We start from the raw sequence: 19,471 nt of genomic DNA, 5'->3' as shown, positions 1-19,471 counted from the left end.
CATAGTCCTCTAGGGCACTTTTTTTTTTCTCTCTTCTCTCTTTTCTGATCTTTTTGTCCCTGATCAACCTTTCCTGTCAAGGTACCTGGATATGAGGCTGACAGGTGCTATAGAAACAGACAAGTAGATTAGATAAATAATGAGTCCCTTTCTCCCCAGTGCCCATGCCTCTTCCTGACTGCATGGAAAGCTCTTACCATGTATCTGTCACCCCAAGGCCACTGAGAGACCACTGAAGCCAGTGTTCTTACAGTGTATGCTTACAGAGAAAATATGTTTTTCTACCAGAAAAAGACACAGGGAAGAAAAAAAGATTCATTTGGAAAAAAAAAAGGATAGAAGCACAAGAAATAAAAAATTAAATAGTAGGAAGAGGGTCAGGAGCCAGGACAATTGTGTTCTAGTGCTAGCTCTGCCACAAATTAGTTGTGACCTAAGATGAGCCACTTCCCCCCCACCCCCGTGTGCCTCAGTTTCCTCATTCATAGGGTTCTCACCTTAGTAGACTAGATTGGACTAGAGGGTTTTTAATGGTCAAAACAATCCTAAAACTCATGATCCTTTGACTTGGACCCTTGTGACCTCTCTCTGATAAAGTTTTTGATGGGGGGGGTGTAATGTTGCCAACCACTACTCCAAAAAGACACGAGCCCAGGATTAGCTAGAGAAGGGAGGGTATAGCCCAAATAGTGAAAACCCACTTTGTGAAATCTACCATTCTAAAGACAAAAGACAAGAGATCCTGAGTTTTTAAAGACTCAAATTCTCAGTAAACAAGAACTTTGTAGCTGAAGCAGCTGCTCGATAAGGTAAGGGATTACTCTGCAAATCCTTCTGAATTCAAGAGGCAGCAATTGTGCTGCCAAGCCCCAAACAATCACGGGGGCATGGGCATTATGGAACCAGGAGCCCAATAGCCTCTCTTTCCTTAGATTGCCCTGACTAAGACAGATCTGTCCCTGATCCATTGTATACTGATAAGAATCTGGGATTCAGAATCAAAAGACCTCAGTTCGAATTCCAGATCAGGTTATTTGCTATCTGTTTGACCTTTCAATGCCATCCACCTTTCTAGGCTTTCATTTTTCTCCTCTGTAAAATGAGGGGGCAAACTCAATTATCTCTAAGGTTACATTCCTGTCTATATTCCAGCTAAAAATCTTTAGGTCACTGTATTCTGCACTGCCCCCCTCCAAGGACCTTGATATAGTCGTGTTGCTAGAGTCTGGTTATCAGCAAATGAAGCCTTGTGGAAACCGAAAAGGAAGGAGAGCCTTCGAGCCTTGCTGTGATGAGAGTCCCACATGCTTACTCCTAATGGGAGCCTTTACAAGGCATTCAGCCTGACTGAAGGACATACTACTAGCAGCCTGGAGGTACCTCTCTCCTTTCCCTTCTCAATCCCAATTTAGCCACTAGGTATCCTAACAATGACTATACCAAATTGTGTTTCCCTGCATGTTGTATTCCCTCAGTAGAATGTAGGGGCAGCTATGTGGAGCAGCAGATAGAGTACTGGGCCTGGAATCAGGAATACTCATCTTCCTGAGTTCAAATATAGCCTCAGACACTTACTAGTTGTGTGACCTTGGGTAAGTCACTTTACCGTCTTTGACTCAATTTCTCATCCATATAATAAATTGGGGAAGCAAATGGCAAACCATGCCAGTATCTTTGCCAAGAAAACCCCAAACGGGGTCACAGTGACTGAAAAAACATTACAACAACAAAAAGAATGTAAGCCCTTTGAGGAAGTAGATGCCTCTCCCTTATTTTGGATACCAGGGGAAGTGAGATACAGAGAGGTTAAGTGCTTTTCCCAGGGTCACACAGCTAATAAGTGCCTTAGACAGTATTTGAAACCAGGTTTTTCTGACTCCAAAGTCCAGATTCTCCTTTGTATATCCAGTATCAAGTCTAGTGCCTTGTATACAACAGATATCCATTAGATTGGATCATTCTAGCTCTAGAAATCATGACTATTGAAGAATGAGACAGGCTATACATCCACACATGGCTCCTTCTCAGGGAAAACAGCCAGTCTACCGATTGCCACTGAATTAAAACTCTTCTAGGACTGGTAGGGAGACTACCCTACAGAGAATGCCAGCACGAGAGGAGTAAACTTAAGCAACCAAGACAAGGGTGGGTTCCAGGCCTAAGATTCTGCTCTTGGCTTTGCCCCCATTACCCACTCTGTGCAGGGTCTCCCTCCAGCTATGTTCCACTTGTGGATCTCCTTTAGCCTTGATGTTTTTACTGGCCATGGCTAGAGAAGGCTCTGGAAATGAGAGAGGAAGGAGCAAAAGAAAAGCCTTCCTTTAGGGTGTGTGTGTGTGTGTGTGTGTGTGTGTGTGTGTGTGTGTGTGTGTGGACATGCACATGTGTACGCTTTGGAAAAGCACTGCTTTGGAGCAGTGGAAAATTACTATAGCAACGGGCTGAAGGGATAGCCCTCGGTAAGGAGAAAACTCATTCAAATCTCTTATTAACTCCAAAACAAAAAAAAAAATGTGGGCGAGGGGTGGGTGAGGGGAGAATAGGAAGGGGAGACAATAATCTCAATGTCTGCCTGGCTTCTCTTTCTCATCAAAAGGTAAATAGGAATCAAGTCCCCAGGCAAAAGATAGTAAGGTGCACTTAAATATAAAATCAAAATGGCATTAGGATGGGCCAGTGAGCCCTGGAAAGGCTTGGCCATAGTGTCAGCCCTCTCTAGCATCTCTCTCTGTTCTCATCTAACACAGTGCCACTAACTCCTTGCTTGTGATCCAGGAAGGCTTCAAGGAGAACTGTCTGCCTTACCCCCAAGTCTCTTCTCAACTCTACAACCAAATACTCCTATTCATCATTGGACTCTCCCTCCCTTGGGTTCTATCCCCTCCTTTCCTGTTAAATGCACTCTAAATCTATGCGCTATGTGGCAGCTAGGTGGTGCAGAGGATAGAGTACTGGGCTTAGAATTAGGAAGATTTATATTAATGAGTTCAAATCTAGCCTCAGACACTTACTAACTGTGTGACCCTGGGCAAATCACTTAACCCTGTTTGCCTCAGTTTCCTCATCTATAAAATGAGCTGAAGAAGGAAGTGGTAAACTAGTCTAGTAATTTTGCCAAGAAAACCCTAAATGTGTAAGACACAACTGAACAGCAACAGATCTATGACCTTATGATTGATTCTATGACTCCCCAGGTCAGAGGGCCAAAAGAGAACTGCTTTCTGGGAGGGAAATGCTATTCATAATTGCTCCAACATCCACTATGCCCTTGGCTTAGGAATGGCAAACTTGGTGTCTTTTCTACAGGGTGTCCCAAAAGTCTGACTTTTGTCTTTTTGTCCCGTATTATGCCCAAAGTAGGCAGCTAGGTGGAACAGTAGATAGAGCATCAGGCCTGGAGACAAGAAAACTCATCTCCCTGAGTAAAATCTGGCCTCAGATACTTCCTAGCTGTGTGACCCTAGGCAAGACACCTGTTTGCCTCCATTTCCCCATCTGTAAAATGAGCTAGAAAAGGAAATGGCAAAACACTTCAGTATCTTTGTCAAGAAAACCCCAAATGGGGTCATGAAGAGTTGGACACAATTGAAAATGACTAAACATATGAACATGCCCAGAGTGGATTCTGGTTCTGGCCATGGGTAAAGGCAATGGAGAGGAAAAGATTTGTTTCTTGAACAGGCATGAGTTAGACAAGAGGGTCTCCAAGTCTCTTCCAATTCTGGGATTCTGAGTGACTCTGGGAACCTGCTTCAATTTTCTCCAATGTTCCCCCACAGATAATTCACTTCCTTCTGCCTATAAACCATCACATAGGCTATGCTTTTTTTTATTCCTCCATATCATTTTCTGTACTAAACTGTGTCTCCACTCTCCCTCCCCTCCCAACTCTCTCTCTCTCTATCTCTGTCTGTCTCTGTCTCTGTCTGTGTCTCTCTCTGTCTCTCTCTTTCTCTCCCTTTCTTGAAAGTCCAAGTCAAGATTACACTTCTTCTAAGAAGTCTTAACTGCTCCTTCACACAGATTTGATGGTTCTGAATAGCCATTCACTTGGGTTTTGTCCATTTGTATGTCCAAACCATAACTGGTATAACTGTAATTAGATTGGGACTGGAAGGATCTGGGTTCAGACCTTAGCTTTATCACTTACTGCTTATATGACACTGAGCAAGTCATTTTAACCTCCTTGGGACTCAGTTTCCTCGTCTATAAAAAAAAGCTTCTTAACAACTCCAAAGTTATAATGCTATGATCCTTTAGGCCAGGAGACATGCTTTCACCTTTCTCAATACTTTTCTATTTTTAATTAGGAAATCTGAATTCAAATTCCAGCTCTGCTACTTGCTAACTTTGTGACCTTGGGCATGTCTTAGCCTTAGTCTCATAAGTAAAATGGGTCTACAATAATACTTTCACTTTCTATCTGGAAAACATTTTGTAAACTATAAAACATCATATAAATAAAAAATCATTATTATTATCCAGCTAGCACTCAGAATAAGAGCAGGGGAGGAGGGAGGCAGCAAGATGAGGAAGATTGAATCTATGCAGCCCCCTGACTCTAGGGGGAATATCACTTGGAGGCAGCTATGAGAGCAAATGCTAGTGACAAGAGATCTCCCTCTGGGAGCTTATGTCCCTATCTCACAGCTCCAGCTCCCTACCTTCAGAAGGATGGTGTGGGACATGGAGGCGTTGGCATGGATGATGATGGTGGCTGTCTTGTCATCTCGGATCTCCTTGAGGAGTGGGGTAGGATCCCGGCTGTCATCCAGCATCCTGACGGAGAGCGTGTCCTTGGAGATAAGGAATTGTCTGAGCAGCTTCTCCAGGTTTAAAAGGCCTGAGAGAGAAGAGAGCAGAGACCCTCTGAGGACCCACAGGACTGACTCAGGAGCCTGTGCAACAGAGCAAAAAGCCTAGGCTACGAGCCCAAAGTCTTTTGCTAGACTTTGCTATGTAATCTTATGTAACATTAATACTTTCTGAAAAGATTGCTCTCAGTCTTAATCCTAAGTACTGTGGATGTGATGTGGTTAAAGGGAAAATGGAGTTTCTGTAGGTCACCCTGACCACCACACCTTCTTGCTCCCATTCATACCCACCCTTCCATTAATCCTCTACTCCAAGTAAGACAGGCATCAGGGACCCAAGAAACTGAATTCCCACCAGGTCAAGTGTCTATCAAAATCACTGAGTTGTTGCATGAAGACAAAGTGTGTTAATAGTTATTAAAAATACAAGCTTTGAACTGTACTCCAGCAGAAAATCAATTTGGAACTTCGGGAAAAAAAGTCTTCAGGCTAAGGGACCTCTGATGTTCCTGGGCACTCGGATACTGGAATCAAGTGGGTCCAGGCTCTTTCTCCTTTCCTAGCTGAGTGTGCCAGGAGTGTGTGAATGTGTGCATATGTGTATGTGTGTGTATGTATGCATGTATGTATGTATGGTGGAGAGCTTCAGTGAAATGAGTACCCCAGATTCTTTTGGAAAAGGAATTAGAAGCATTGAATTGCCTATGAAAACCAAGAGAATGATGGATAATTGGTCCCCATGATTTGAAAGACTGTATAGTATAGAATAAAGCATATTGGATTTGAAATCAGAGGACCTGGGGTCAAGTCTAGGCTCTGCTGATGACTAACTAGTTATATATCCTAGAGCAAAACACTTAAACTCTTTAGGCCCCATTTGGAAGTAAGAGAGTTAAACTAAACAGTCTTTTAGGTCCCTACTCCTAAGATAAACCAGGGCCACGTGTGTGTGTCTGCTCATGCAAAGACTGGGGAGGAGGAGACATTCAGGCATCCTATGAGCTCCCCCCTGCCCAAGTCCAAATCTGCTAAGGGACTCTACAGGCCATGAAGGGCAAGGGCAAGTAGAGTTACCATAAATATATATGAGCATAGTTGGAAGGGATCTTAGGGGTCATCTAGTTGAACTCTCTCACTTTGCAGAAAAGGAATCTGTGGCCTAAAGTGGTTAAATGACTTGCCCAATGTCACACCCATAATATGTGATAGAAGCAATATTGGAACCCAACTGACTCTATTCCAAGCTTTTTTGTTATTTAGTCATTTTTCAGTTGTGTGTCTAACTCTTCATTACCCCATTTGGAGTTCTTTTTGGCAGAGATACTGGATTGGTTTACCATTTCCTTCTCCCACTTACTTTACAGATGAGGAAACTGAGGCAAACAGGGTTAAGTGACTTACTCAGGGTCACAGAACTAGTAAGATTCTAAGGTCAGATTTGAACTCAGGTCTTCCTGACTCTAAGCCCAGGGCTCTATCCACTGTGCCAATTACCTGCCCCATATTCCAAGCTACCTTGTCCTGTGATATTCTTAAAAAAAGGAAAGACCTAGAGCTATGAATTGATGATGGCCCCACTGGCCTAAAGCACCTTGTCTGGTCATTTCCAAGAATATGCTGTCACTCTTGCTTCTAGCTTGGCTCTTAGGGATACAAGCATAGCAGAGATATCTCTGATCCTCAAAGGCTCAGGTGCCCAGGAAGCTGAACTCTATGGTTTATCCTCTGCTAATGCCAAAGGCCAAGAGAACAGCACAACTGCAAACATTACAAGATACTAGGGGAAGAGACTCCCTGGCTAGAGGGGAGAGGAATAGAACATATGTCCTTGAGAAGACTGGGATTTTCTTCACTTTCTGTAGTGGCAACCACACTGGCATACCCAGGATGGTTTTTAGATCTGCTTCACTAGGAAAGACAGTTTTTTTAAGGGGTCAACAATCTTTTAAAATTACATTCAGGGGAAAAGTCTGCATCCTGAACTTCAGATAAAATACAAGTAGATAAATAAAGATCAAAAGACAGTGCTCTGACTACCTGAATCAACTATATACTTCACATACATCCCTGGATTGAGAGAGCCTTTACATCTGAGCAGTCGGGGATCTCTGAACATACAGCCTCTCAGAATCTCCACTTAGAATCTCCACTAGGGAATCACAAGCTCCTTTTCATAAGCGAGTCCCCAAAGCAAAATACCAACTCAGAGTATATATACACTTCTCAGAGCCAAGAGACAGCACAACCCTCCTGACTCAGTGCCTAATTAGAAATTAGCAAAAGTGTGAAAGCCTTCCTATAAGCAAGCCTCCCCTAAGCAAGCTTCCCTTAAATGGGCTCCACCTGAGGCCTATTAATGGGTGGGGAAGAACTTAAATCCCATTAACATTACACTTTCCAGTGAGGAAAAGGGGGCAGCAGAATGTTGAACCCAGTGACTTAAGCAGCATAGTGCCAGGCCTTCTCCAGAAAGCTCATCCTCTCCCATGTGGCCATTATAGAGTGCTATGTCCTTTTTCCATAACCCCAGAAGCTGGAGAAAGGAAAGAACACATTTGGAGAGGGAAACAAGAGGCCCTCAGTGGAGTCATGTTATTTTAAAAATATCAAATCAAATCAATCAAAGGTCTTGGTCTTTCTTCCCCTTCTGCAAGAGAAACCTACCTAAGAGTTTCAGATAGCCAGAGAGAGAAGAGAGAGGAAAAAGGAAGGGACCTATAATCCCACCTGAGTTCTTTTGTCTATCAAGTCTCCAAAGACAGCGACAATGATACTTGTGGTACTTTTCACCAGGAAGGGTAAAATTTCATTTCAGAGTGAAAGGAAACAACATTATCTGGTGTGAGATAATGTAAGAATCTAAGAGAGGCGGGTTCAACTCATGTACCATGTTGCTGGGTAGCCTAAAGCAAATTAGTTTCCTTCTCTGGGCCTTGGTTTGCCCCAACCACAGGCTGTAAAGGATACCCAGGAATAAGGTAAAGAATAAAAAGCCATCTGGATCCTTATGTAGATCTAGACAATGACTCAAATGCTTAGTATATGCATACTCTGCAATGAATAAAATGAATTATGCAAAAAAGTCATCTGATTAGTCCTCTGATCACTGTACGCAGAAAGCATTCTATAATGGTAGGACCCACCTCCAACGACAAGACCCACTGGCAGAACCAAGAGCTGCTAGCTCTTAAGCGTCCTCATGCAAACAGTTGCTGCTCAGTCTTACTACTTTCTAAGAAAGCAACGGTGACCTCCATTAACTTTCCAACTTTCTCTCATTTACTCTCTTCCACATATGCTACGTTCCAACCAAACTGTACAGTGAGACAGTCTCTGCATTTTCCTACCTTCTTGCATTGCTCATACTATTCCCCTTGCCTGCAATGTCCTTTCCAAGCTGTGTGGGCTGTATTCTTATTCCATCCTCTAGGGCTCTGCACAACTTCCCCATGAAGGCTTCCCAGATTCCTCAGATCTCATAGAGCACTTTGCTCCCCTATTATGCAGTTACTTTCTATCTGCTTTACATGGCTTGGCTATGCCTTGATGTGCCTCTATGTGTATGTGATATCTCCCTGAGGGCAGGGACTATTTCACTTATGGCTTTGGCCAGTTCCCAGAACAATGTTTAGCACCATGTTAGGACCACAGCTAGTGTTTAATAAATGTTTGCTTGCTTCATTACCACATATTATTTTGTATAATAGTTCATTATATTTGCTGTATCATCCCACTAGACTATAAACTCCAGAAGACCAGGACCTATGTCTTATTTAAACTATATCTTAGCACAGAACTATGCACACAGTAGGTACTCTTAAGAAAAGTGACCCGTTGAATTGAAACATATCTCATCAATGGGTGAGTTGAGATGTTCACTGAGGGAAACTGGATGTCAAAGGCAAATCCCAGTGATCCCAGGGTGATGCTCAGAAAATTTTTCCAGTCTGGCTGGGAATGAGGTCAAATCCCCAGGGATTCTCCAGAAAGGCAACAGAATTCAGCAGAATGAGATAAGGAAGCTTGGGGAGTGACAGCTGGATTATATCTGATATGAGAAAGCCCTAGACAACATAGCCCAGGGACATTTTATCCGTGGGAAAGAGTGTACCCAGAATGCCAGGTAAGCTACCCAGGAGGCTCATCTTCCAGGTCTTTCCACTCCTTCCACACCCCATTGCCCAGGCCTCAGAGGCTGCTTAGGAGCAGGGTCAGGGACACTTCAGGAGAGATAATAGAATTTGTAACTGGAACTATCCACTCAAAACAGGTGGCCCCACTAAGAGCATTCAAAGAAGTAGCAATAGACAGGCAATGGAAAGCGTGGGGGGGGGGACCTCCCGCTGAGTTTTGTTTATCTCATCTGTAAAATAGAACTCAGGCATTTATTAAATAGCTACTATGTGCTAGACAGTGTTCTAATTACTGCAGATACAGAAACAAAAACAGTTTCTGCCCTCAAGGAGCTCTCATTCTTCTGGAGTTGGGGAGGAGGGAATCGGGAATAACATGGACACAGCTAAGTAAATGCAAAATATATATAAAGTAAACATCTCTCCTTTTAGAGTATAAGCTTTTTGAGGGCAGGGACTATTTCACTCATGTCTCTGTACTTCCACTTTCTAGCATGGTGGGTTAGCACTATGTTAGAATCATAGCAGGACAGCTAGGTGACACAATAGATAGAGTGTCAGGCCTAAAGTCAGGAAGACTCCTCTTCCTAAATTCAAATCTGGCCTCAAACACTAACTAGCTGTGTGATCCTGGGCAAGTCATTTAACCTTGTTTGCCTCAGTTTCCTCATCTGTAAAAAGATCTGGAGAAGGAAATGGCAAACCACTCCAGTATCTCTGCCAAGAAAACCCCAAATGGGGTCACAAAGAGTTGGACATGACTGAAAAATGAATGAACAACACAAGAATCATAGTAAATGTTTAACAAATGCTTCCTCGATTGATGATTATGTATTATTTTGTATAATAGTTCATTGGAAGGGTCACTAACAACTAGGACTATCCAGAAAGGCCTCAGGTAAGAGGCAGGCCTTGAGCTGCACCTTGAAGGGATTTAGGGATGCTTAGAGGTAGAGGTGAGGAGGGAAGGCCTGGAGGGCAGACTGTATAAAGGCATAGAAGTGGGAGATTTAGCTGGAATATCCTATATGAGAGGGAATAATAAAAATCAGATTGGAATGATAGATTGGTTCTAGATTATAAAGAGCTCTAAATGCCAAGTCAAAGAGCTTGAATTTTTGTCCTAGAGGTAATAAAGAAATAGAAAGGCACTCATTGAAGCTTCTTGAATAAGGGAGTGACAAGGTTAGACTTATATTTTAGTAACATCAACTTGTCAAATGTATGGTAGACATGATTACAATCCCCTTCTGCCTCCTCCAATACACTCCCATCTAGACTACCCTTCTCTCTGCATCTCTACCTGTCCAACTTTCAAGACCCACTTCTTCTAGGAAGTCCTTTCAGATGATAGAATCAAGAATTTAAAGTTGGGAAAGGACCTTGTGAATCATCTAGTTGTTCTACCCCAAGCCAAAGTTTTTAGAAGAAGAAGATGAATTTTAAGGTCATGCATGAAATGAGGGCAGAATTTGAACCCAGCTTCCCTGATGCTAAAGCCAGTCTTCTTCCAACAGGACCACATGGCCATTAGTGCATACTGGTTTCTACATTCACCTTCGAGCCATACAATCAAGCCTTTGTTTATACTCTAATGTAGTGGCATTCTTCTCACTGGATTTGAAGTCAAAGAACCTGAGTTTGAGTTCCAGTTCTGACTCTTATTAATTATGGAATTTAGGCAAGTCCTAATCTCTCTGATGTTCAAATTCTTATCTAAATAAATGGAGGTAATTATATGTCCCTAGCTAACTGTTCGAGTTGCTGACTTTGTAATCCAGATATTGTTAAGGAAGCATAGGAACAAAAATTCCCACTCATATTAGTGTTTCTCCTTTACGTTGCTCACATTAGATTGATAAACTAAAAAAACCTCACCCCATTTGAAAGCTCTCCTGCCCACAGGAAAAATCTGGTAGTCAGTACCATGGTGGAAGAAGATGTCATCTCTACACTGAATTCACTTAAATGAAGAGAGTTCTGGGTCCCCATTCCAAATAAGAAACAACCTTATTTAGAGACTAGCTAGATGGTACAAAGGATAGAGAGATGAACCTGGAGTCAGGAGGATCCGAGTTCAAATTTGACCTCAGACACTTACTAGCAGTGTAACCCTGGGCAAGTCACTTAACTTCTATCTGTCTCAGTTTCTTAATATATAAAATTAGGATGATAATAGTGGAATTTAGGCAAGTTCTAATCTCTCTGATGCTCAAATTCTTATCTAAATAAATGGAGGTAATTATATGTCCCTAGCTAACTCTTAGAGTTGCTGACTTTGTGGTCCAGATATTGTTAAGGAAGCATAGGAACAAAAATTCCCACTCAGATTAGTGAGGCATGAGAATCAAATAATCAATTAAGAATGTTTGTAAAGCACTCAGCATAGTGTCTGGCACATAGTAGGTGTTTAACAAATGCTTATTTTCTTCCCCCTTATGCTTGCATTTTTTCTTTCTGCTTACACTGGAAACTCCATGAATGCAGGGACCATATCTTATCTAAATTTTATATGTCCCTAGAGCCTAGCATGATGTTCTGCTCATAGTAGACATTTATCCTAGGCTCATAAATTTAGAACTGGAAGGAATCTTGGAGGTCCTCCAATCTAACCTTTGCTCTCTCTATCTCTGTCTCTGTCTCTCTGTCTCTCTCATTCTCTATCTCTCTTTTTTAGGAAATTGTGGCACTTAGCATTAATAACTTTTCTCTTGTCATACAGCTAGTAAACATCAGAGATAAAATCTGAACTCAGGTCTTCCTGTCCCCATGCCCAGAAGGCTATCCAGTATGCCCCATTGCCTTACAATTAATATATGTATGTTAAATGGTAAACCTTACAGTAAATGTAATTTACTGTATTATATTGTGATTTATTCTTCTCTCATTGTTCCCTGTGCATTGGTCTTGTCACCCTAGCTAGACTAGAGGCTCCTTAAAGACAGGGGCCATACTTCATAATTCTCTATATCTTTAAACTGATTTGAAATTGAATTGAGTTTAATTCAGTAGAATTGGATCCAACTAGTGAATCACAGTAATAGATGGAGTAAGAATGGGAAAGACCAGGGATCCAGGATAGAACTGGCCCAGGTCCACATAGAACTATGACTTTCCTTTGGAAGCAACTATAGGTCCAGAGAATTGGTAAGAGGCTATCTCTTACCCATGACATCAGAAGAAAATTTATTTCATCTCATGTCATCCTGGAAATTTTCATTAGTTCTATTATTGCTCAGAATTTCTTGTTTGCTTTTTGGTAGTTTAGAGACCAGTGAAGTGACCTGAGTTGTTGGTGCTTACGGCATCAAAAGCTGCAGCTTCTCCTCTCTTTCTGCCTTGTTGCCTCCTTCCTTCTTTCCCCCTGCTCTTGCCAAGCACAGGCAGCCTAGTTCCACCTCCAGAGTCTAATCCTTGCTTCATTCCTTCCCCGTCTTGGGTATTGGGTGAGTCTAGCAGAGCAGTTCAGGATGCAGCAGGAGGGATCCATCTGTGAAAGACTAGGCAGGCTATTTATTCTGGGGGACAGGAGACAAGTTGTCTCCCAGGAACTGGGGAGGAAGAAAGGAGTCCTAGTGATAAGTTCAGTTATTAAAGTAGGCAAAATAACCTATTACCTAGGGGGAGAGATTTCCAAGGACCAGAAACTACTCTTCCCTGCCTTATTCCAAACTATTCCCTCTTCCACGTTATGCTGAAGCTAATGCTGAAAATTGTGCCTTATTTCTTTACCTAATGCTTTTGAATCCTGCTAAAATGCAAATAACACTGGGAGGGATGTCACATTAAACCTCATCAGTTACTCGGACCTCAGCAGGAATGAGTTTCAAATTATTTCTTGAGAGGGCACCTTTTCATAGATGGAAAAACTATGAGGTGACTGTCAGAAATTAGAAAGGGAAGGGTCATTAAAAAAAGAAAAGCACAGAACTGGCATGGGGAAGGGAGATTTCAATTCAATGTAACAAATGCTTTAAAGCACCTACTGAGTTTGAGCCACTGTACCTGGTACTGGAGATAAAAAGATTTAAAAAAAAAAAAGACAGTCCCTGACCTCAAGGAACTTACAGTTTACTGAGGTGGGGTGGGGGATAAAACATGTCTATATATAAGTATAATGCAAGGTAGGGATAATGAGAACAATGAATATATTAAACTCTGTGCTCTAGGAAAATTTAAGGAAGAAGAGAAAACTTTCACCTAGGAGGAATTATTGCCATTTTCTTCTCCAAACTTAGCATGGAGTACAATAACTTCACTATTTTGTCAAGGCTTCCTCCAAGTAGAAGCATTAGCTCCTACAGTGATTAGGGGGAGCAAAACTAGATCATTTCCCATTCAACCAACTTGGCTATAAGTCTGACACCTTCTATGATAGCAAGAAGAGGCAGGTGCCCAGCCTTCTTATTCATGGTACAAGTTACATTCCTGGACTTCATTTCTTCCCTTGGTAAAATGAGGAAAATGAGAGCTGGTACCCTTCCTTAGTGGTGGCAGTGTAACTGCAAGCTGAAAGGGTGAATGGAGGATACATGGAGAGGATGAATGAGACTTTTGGGGGAAAGGGATCACAAATATATAGAGTTAGAATTTGAAGGCACCTCAGAAATAATTGAGGGCTGGGAACTTCTTGAAATCAAATATATCATTTCTCCTGGAGAATTCAATCAGAACCTGCTTTGAGAGTGAGATGAGCAGGAAAATGATGACCTCAGTTAGACTGACATGTCAGTGCAGCCCACTGGCTTCCAACAGCTATCTCTGATGGCAAGGTACCAACCACAGTCTCCTTTCACAGGAATGGAAACCTGCTTCTCTCCACCTCATGCAGGCACCCACTGCCCTTTTCCCCCCTCTTATTTCCAAGCACACTTCTTCCCCATATCATGTACCAATGGTAGTTTCACTCACCATAAGTACTGATTAAATATATTTGTGTTTTGTTAAGGATGGAGCTTCAATTAACATGGCCTGAACTTCCCTTGTGTGAAGGGTTCCTGTCCTTGGTCCTGAAGTGTAAGAAAAGACATAAGATTCCTGCCCTTGAGAAGCCCTCAGTCTAATGCGGGCAAGGGGGTGGGGTGAAGATATGTACACAAGAAAAGAAAACGTGAAACTTATAGCAAACAAGCACAGAATGCTAGAGCTAGAAGAGCTCTCAGTTTGCAGAGGAGAAAACTGAGTACTAGGAGAATTAATTGACTTTTCCAAGGTCACATAGTTAATCAGCTAAGCACAGACTAGAATGCAGGACACCTTGTTTCTAGTACAATCAGGCTCTCCCCTGCATACAACCCTGCTTCTTAAAAAGAACAGGCAAAAAATCAGTGTAAACTATATCTATGGATCCTATCTCAGACAACTAAAAGGAGTCAAATGGACAGAGTTCAATCTGAGGGGCTGAGTGGGTCACTCCATAGCCTGGATCAAATGAGAACTCTGAAGACACTTTATAGGATGTCTTGAATATCTCAGAAACACTTGAACAATCCCAGTTTTCCTGGGCTTTTAGGGTATGGCCTGTGATGCTGTATTCTAATATTCAAGCTCTTCCTACTACTTCCCTTTTTCCTTCCTAACTGATGTTTTTTTCTTTTATTTTAAATTTTTAAAGTTAAAAAGCCACTCACACAAGCATTCCCCTCCCCCCTCCACACACACACACACACACACACACACACACACACACACACACATCTCCCCCTAGCCAAACACAATTCATTTCCATGCAATGAAAATCCAGTTATTAAAAATCCATGTTCTGGGAGAAATCGAGAACGAGCAAATGAGTGAGTGGCATGATTCCCCGTGGAATGTTCTGGGTTATGTCTAATTTCACTGACTGAGAAATAAAATTAGATTCCTCTTCTTAATTCCACTTTCGGTGTCTCTCAGCCTTGCATTAATGAGACAGACTGGAAAGTGCCCCCTCCCCATCTCTGAAATGGAGCTGTCTTATATCAGACCTTCATTTTCTCCTTCCTTGACTAGATTTTTCTTTCACTCCTCCCCTTAACCTTTCCTCCCCCATCTGATCTTTCCCTGGTGGGGCCTGGGCTCTGCTACGTGGATTTTGGGGGCCTGTGGGGACCAGTGTCACTCAAAGGCCTCCACTGATAGATAAGTTTTCCAAATAGAGGAGACATCCACCAATTGATAAGCTCCAGGCTGGGATGTCTGCCTTAGCTCCTTCTGTCTTAGTGGGCTTACCATCTTCAACATCTTGTCACATTTTCCTGTCCTATCAGTTCTGGTCTCCTCTCCTCCCTACCCTCAGGTATGGCAAGAGGCGGCTCATATACAGAGAGACTTTTTCTCCATTTCAATGACACCAACTCTTATCACTGATGGTATAGGCCCTCGAATCTGAGAATGGGTTGGCAGCTTCCATCTCTATAGTTTTGAGCTTGTGAAGCCCATTGAGCAAAGTCCAGCAGAATCAGAGCTAGCTTGGTGAGAGCTGTTTGGTAGATAGTATAAAGCCTAGCTCAAGTTCCCCCCTCCTCCATGAGACCTCTCCTGAAGACTCCAATGAACAATGACCTCTCCTTTCATCTGAATTCCGATGGTATTGTGCCTTACTAGCTGGGAAAGTCACCTAGTCTTTCCTTAGCCTCAGTTTCCTCATCTATAAAGCGAGGGCAATAACACTTGAGCCTAAAACATTAAAATACTATATAAATGCTAGCTATCATCACCATTATTATTATCAAGACATGGTGGCTCCTACCTATAATCCCTGTTACCTGAGAGGCTAAGGCAGGTGGATGGATAGAGCTTAAGAGTTGAAGCCAACAGGCCCCAAGTTTAGTATGGTGCTGGAGGCCACCAAACTGACTAAGGAGGGGTGAACCAGTCTGGCTCAGAAACAGATCAATACTGTTATCAGGTCTGTGAGTGGCTACTGTACTACTAGTCTGGGTGAGATAGGGACACCCAGGAGATAGAGAGAGGAAGACAGGGAGAGAGGGAGGGAGAGAGAGAGAGAAAGAGAGACAGAGAGAGATGCATGTATACCCATATGTGTGTTGTGTGTTTATATACCTATGTACAATATACATATATATGTGCATGTATATGTGTGTATACATATGTACACACATGCATATGTGTGTATAATGCATATATATTATTGTGAAGATCATATGAGATCATAGTTTAGAGCTAGAGTGACTCTGAGAGATAACAATAAGGGGTTCTTAACATTTGGGGTCATGGACCCCTTTGCCAGTCTAGTAAGTCTATGGCTCCCTTCTCGGAATAGAATGTAAATAAATAATATATGGAACTATGAAGGAAACCAATCATATTTAATATAAAAATATTTTTAAAAAAATCAAAGTCCATATAACCCAGAATTCATGAACTAGTCCATTCTTCTCAGTTTACAGTTAAGGAAACTGGAGTCCATAGAAATGGAATTACTTTCTCACAGACACATGGGTATTGAGCAGTGATGATAGGAACTGTCAGGATTTCTGACAAATCCAGGGCACTCACCACTATTTTCAAATAATGTACAATATGAATTTTGCAAGACTCAAATCATTGTATAAAGGTAAAGTTAGAGTGCTAACTTCTTACTAATTGGGGAACCGAGAGTAAATTAAATTAGTTCCTCTCTATGAAGCTTAGTTTCCCCACTCAGAAAATGGAGACAAGAATAACTAAAAAACCTACCTTCCAGTGGTGGTGTGTGGGAAACGAGCTTTGTAAAATGCAATATGTTTATGATCTGTCAATAGTTTCCTGGAATCCAGGAGAAATGAGTTCAAGTCTTGCCCTTGATACATACTAGATGCATGATGATGGCTTACTCATTTAACCTCCCAGTTTCTCAGGCAACTCTCTAGGACTCTAGGTTATAGACAAGATGACAAGATGCATTTGTGGAGGAAGTTCCCATACCAAGAAATCTATACATCATCAGGGGTGTGGTGTGGGGAGGTAGGGAGGACATAGTTTAAGTGTTTGAGGGCCAGAAATGTATCTCATACTTCTGCTTGTACACATGCCTAGTCAAGTGCCAATATATAGTCAGTGCCCTGTAAATAATTGCTGATTGCTGAGTGAGTTTATCTATGTGTTTCTATGCATACCCAGTTTCCTTGGCACCATCAGTCCTAGTGTGTAGGAAAGGGCCAGGAGCCAGCATGATTACCTCCCCAATAGAGGTCTCTAGTTCCCCACCCCCATGACCATGTTCCTGGACCCCATCTACACAGCTACCTCCCAGTCAGTGGAGTGGTGATTAAAACTAGCTTCATGGTAGTGATATTTGGAGGGTTAATTAGTTAGTCAGTAAAGTACTCTGAGGAGGAAGATTACTGGGCAAAAGCTGTACATTATTAGTGCTACAAACGCCTCTGTGGGAACAGAGGTACCCTGAATGCGGGGAGCTCTAAGCTATAGGATGTGCCCAAGCTTTGGCATGCTAGGGTGAGTAAATCTGGCAAGGAGGCAATCCACCCTTATGTAGGGCTTATCATCTGAACATCTTAAAGCATGTTACAAATGATGCCCATTCCCAATGTGGTAGACTAAGGCACAAAAAAATGGAACACAGAAGAATGTAGGGCACATCTGGGAGCATATCAACCTTCCAACATGTCTGCCAGTGGTAGCTCTTCTCAAATTAGGGGATACATGCTTGTGAAAGACCCTCAGTGACTCCCCATACCCTAGAGCAGTGGTTATCATCACAGTTTTTGCACGGGGTTCTAGACTTCACATGTCAATTATAGATAAGCAAGCATACTTCTGTAGATTGAATAAATACTGTCTAAACCATATTGTTATTTTTTCAAATGTGTAGAAACTACTATGATGAATAAAATATATATTCCTTCAAAAGCACAACTGAATTCATAGTAGCTTGAATGTATTTCCTTAATGCATGGAAAGTAGTAGCCAAATTACTATCATGTGGATTTTTATAAATTTTTTTACATTAAAAAGGGGTTCTCATGTTCAAAAAGGTTGAGCATCGTTGAACTCCAGGAAAAGAATCCAAACTCCTTAGCCTGGTATTCAAAAGTCCTCTCAAATCTGATGCCACTGTATCATTACAACCTTATCTCAAATTGCTTTTTTAGGGGGGACTTTAGTTAGAAGGATCTATTCAGCAATCCCCCAACACGCACTGTTCTTCAGCTTCCATGCCTTGGCTCATTCTGTCCCCAGTTTCTAGCATGTACTCATTCCCCTTCTTCACTTGTTGAATTTCAAGTTATTCTTTGAATGCTAATTCCAATGCCAAGTCCCTCTACTAAGTCTTCATCCCCACTTAGTCCAAAGTAGCATTTTTTAACCTCCCAAAACATACAAGTCTTTCCTGATCCCCATCCCCAAGGTGTTAGGGTCTTCCCTCGCCAACTACCATGTATTTATTTTGTTTCTGCATATGCTTATGTATGCATTTGTCTCCCTGATAGGATATAAACTCCTTGATATCAGGGATTGATTTTTTTCTTTTTTTTGTCTTTGCTTCCCCAGTACCTAACATAGAAACTACACATAGTAGGACACAGAACCTACACATAGTAGGTGCTTAATAAATGTTTGTTGATTTATTGACTTTGTGAATTATACTTTTCCACTTCGGCACCTTACTATCTGGCAAGTCTGAAAGCCCCTTAAAAGAAGAGGCTATGTCTTCATCTCACTTCAGAGTTCCTTTTGTCCTTACTTTACATAATTCTCAGCTCACAGTATACCTTAATGAATATTCAATGAATAAGTAATGATTTATCTTTTATTATTATCCTACACAAATCCTCTACTCCAGGAAGGCTCATCTAACTACTATCCCTTGAATACACTGTGTACCTTCTCACCTCTTGGCTTTTCTCTTTACCTAGAATACTTCCTTCTCCTTTTGAAATAGCTAAATAATAATAATGTGACATTTGTGTGGTGTTTTAAAGTTTACAAAGTGATTTACAGCCCCTATCTCATTTGATCTTCATAACAATCTTAAGAGAGAGTTCAGGTGTGAGGAATGTTCTTCATATGTGAGGAAAACTGAGGCTCAGAGAAGTTATAACTCTTCTGTAGGTACACAGCTAGTAGTAAGCATCAGATGAAAGCTTTGAACCCATCTTCTTGACTCCAAATCGATCAACCAATAACCAGTGATAGGCACTGGGTCAGGTGGGGGGAGGGATATAAAGAAGAAGAATGAAATGAACCCTGTCCTCAAGGAGATTACACTCTGTCAGTCCATCTCACCCAGATGAAGTTTCCCCTACTATCTAAAGGTGCCTCCCTGACTAGTGGGGCCTAACAGTGATCTCTTCTTACACACTCTGGGTTCTTACTGTCTGGAGTACGTTTAACATTCAAGAAATACTGTCTTGCTACGTCTCTGTAAGATCACCAGCAATAAGAATAATAAAACTTGAACTCTCATAGAACTTTATGGTAATAAAGCATTTTACGTACATCTTTACACACACATACACACACACACACACACATATATATATATATATATATATATATATATATATATATATATATATA

General features: G+C 41.7%; 1 protein-coding gene across 1 annotated transcript in view; it reads right to left on the bottom strand.

The window, feature by feature from the left end:
- GRIK4 (glutamate ionotropic receptor kainate type subunit 4) overlaps window positions 1–19,471 on the bottom strand; it is a 287,881-nt gene that overhangs the window by 265,963 nt on the left and 2,447 nt on the right. The window contains exon 2 of the mRNA XM_069070250.1: window positions 4,665–4,843. Within this exon, the coding sequence (XP_068926351.1) occupies window positions 4,665–4,778 (114 nt within the window). The 5' untranslated portion in view covers window positions 4,779–4,843. The remainder of the gene's footprint in view (window positions 1–4,664; window positions 4,844–19,471) is intronic.

Source organism: Petaurus breviceps, unplaced genomic scaffold, assembly GCF_028583685.1.
Source record: "Petaurus breviceps papuanus isolate PSGF00001 unplaced genomic scaffold, PetGlider_PUasm1.0 90804, whole genome shotgun sequence".
Classification (NCBI taxonomy): Eukaryota; Metazoa; Chordata; class Mammalia; order Diprotodontia; family Petauridae; genus Petaurus; species Petaurus breviceps.
This window is presented reverse-complemented; position numbering and strand designations above follow the sequence as displayed.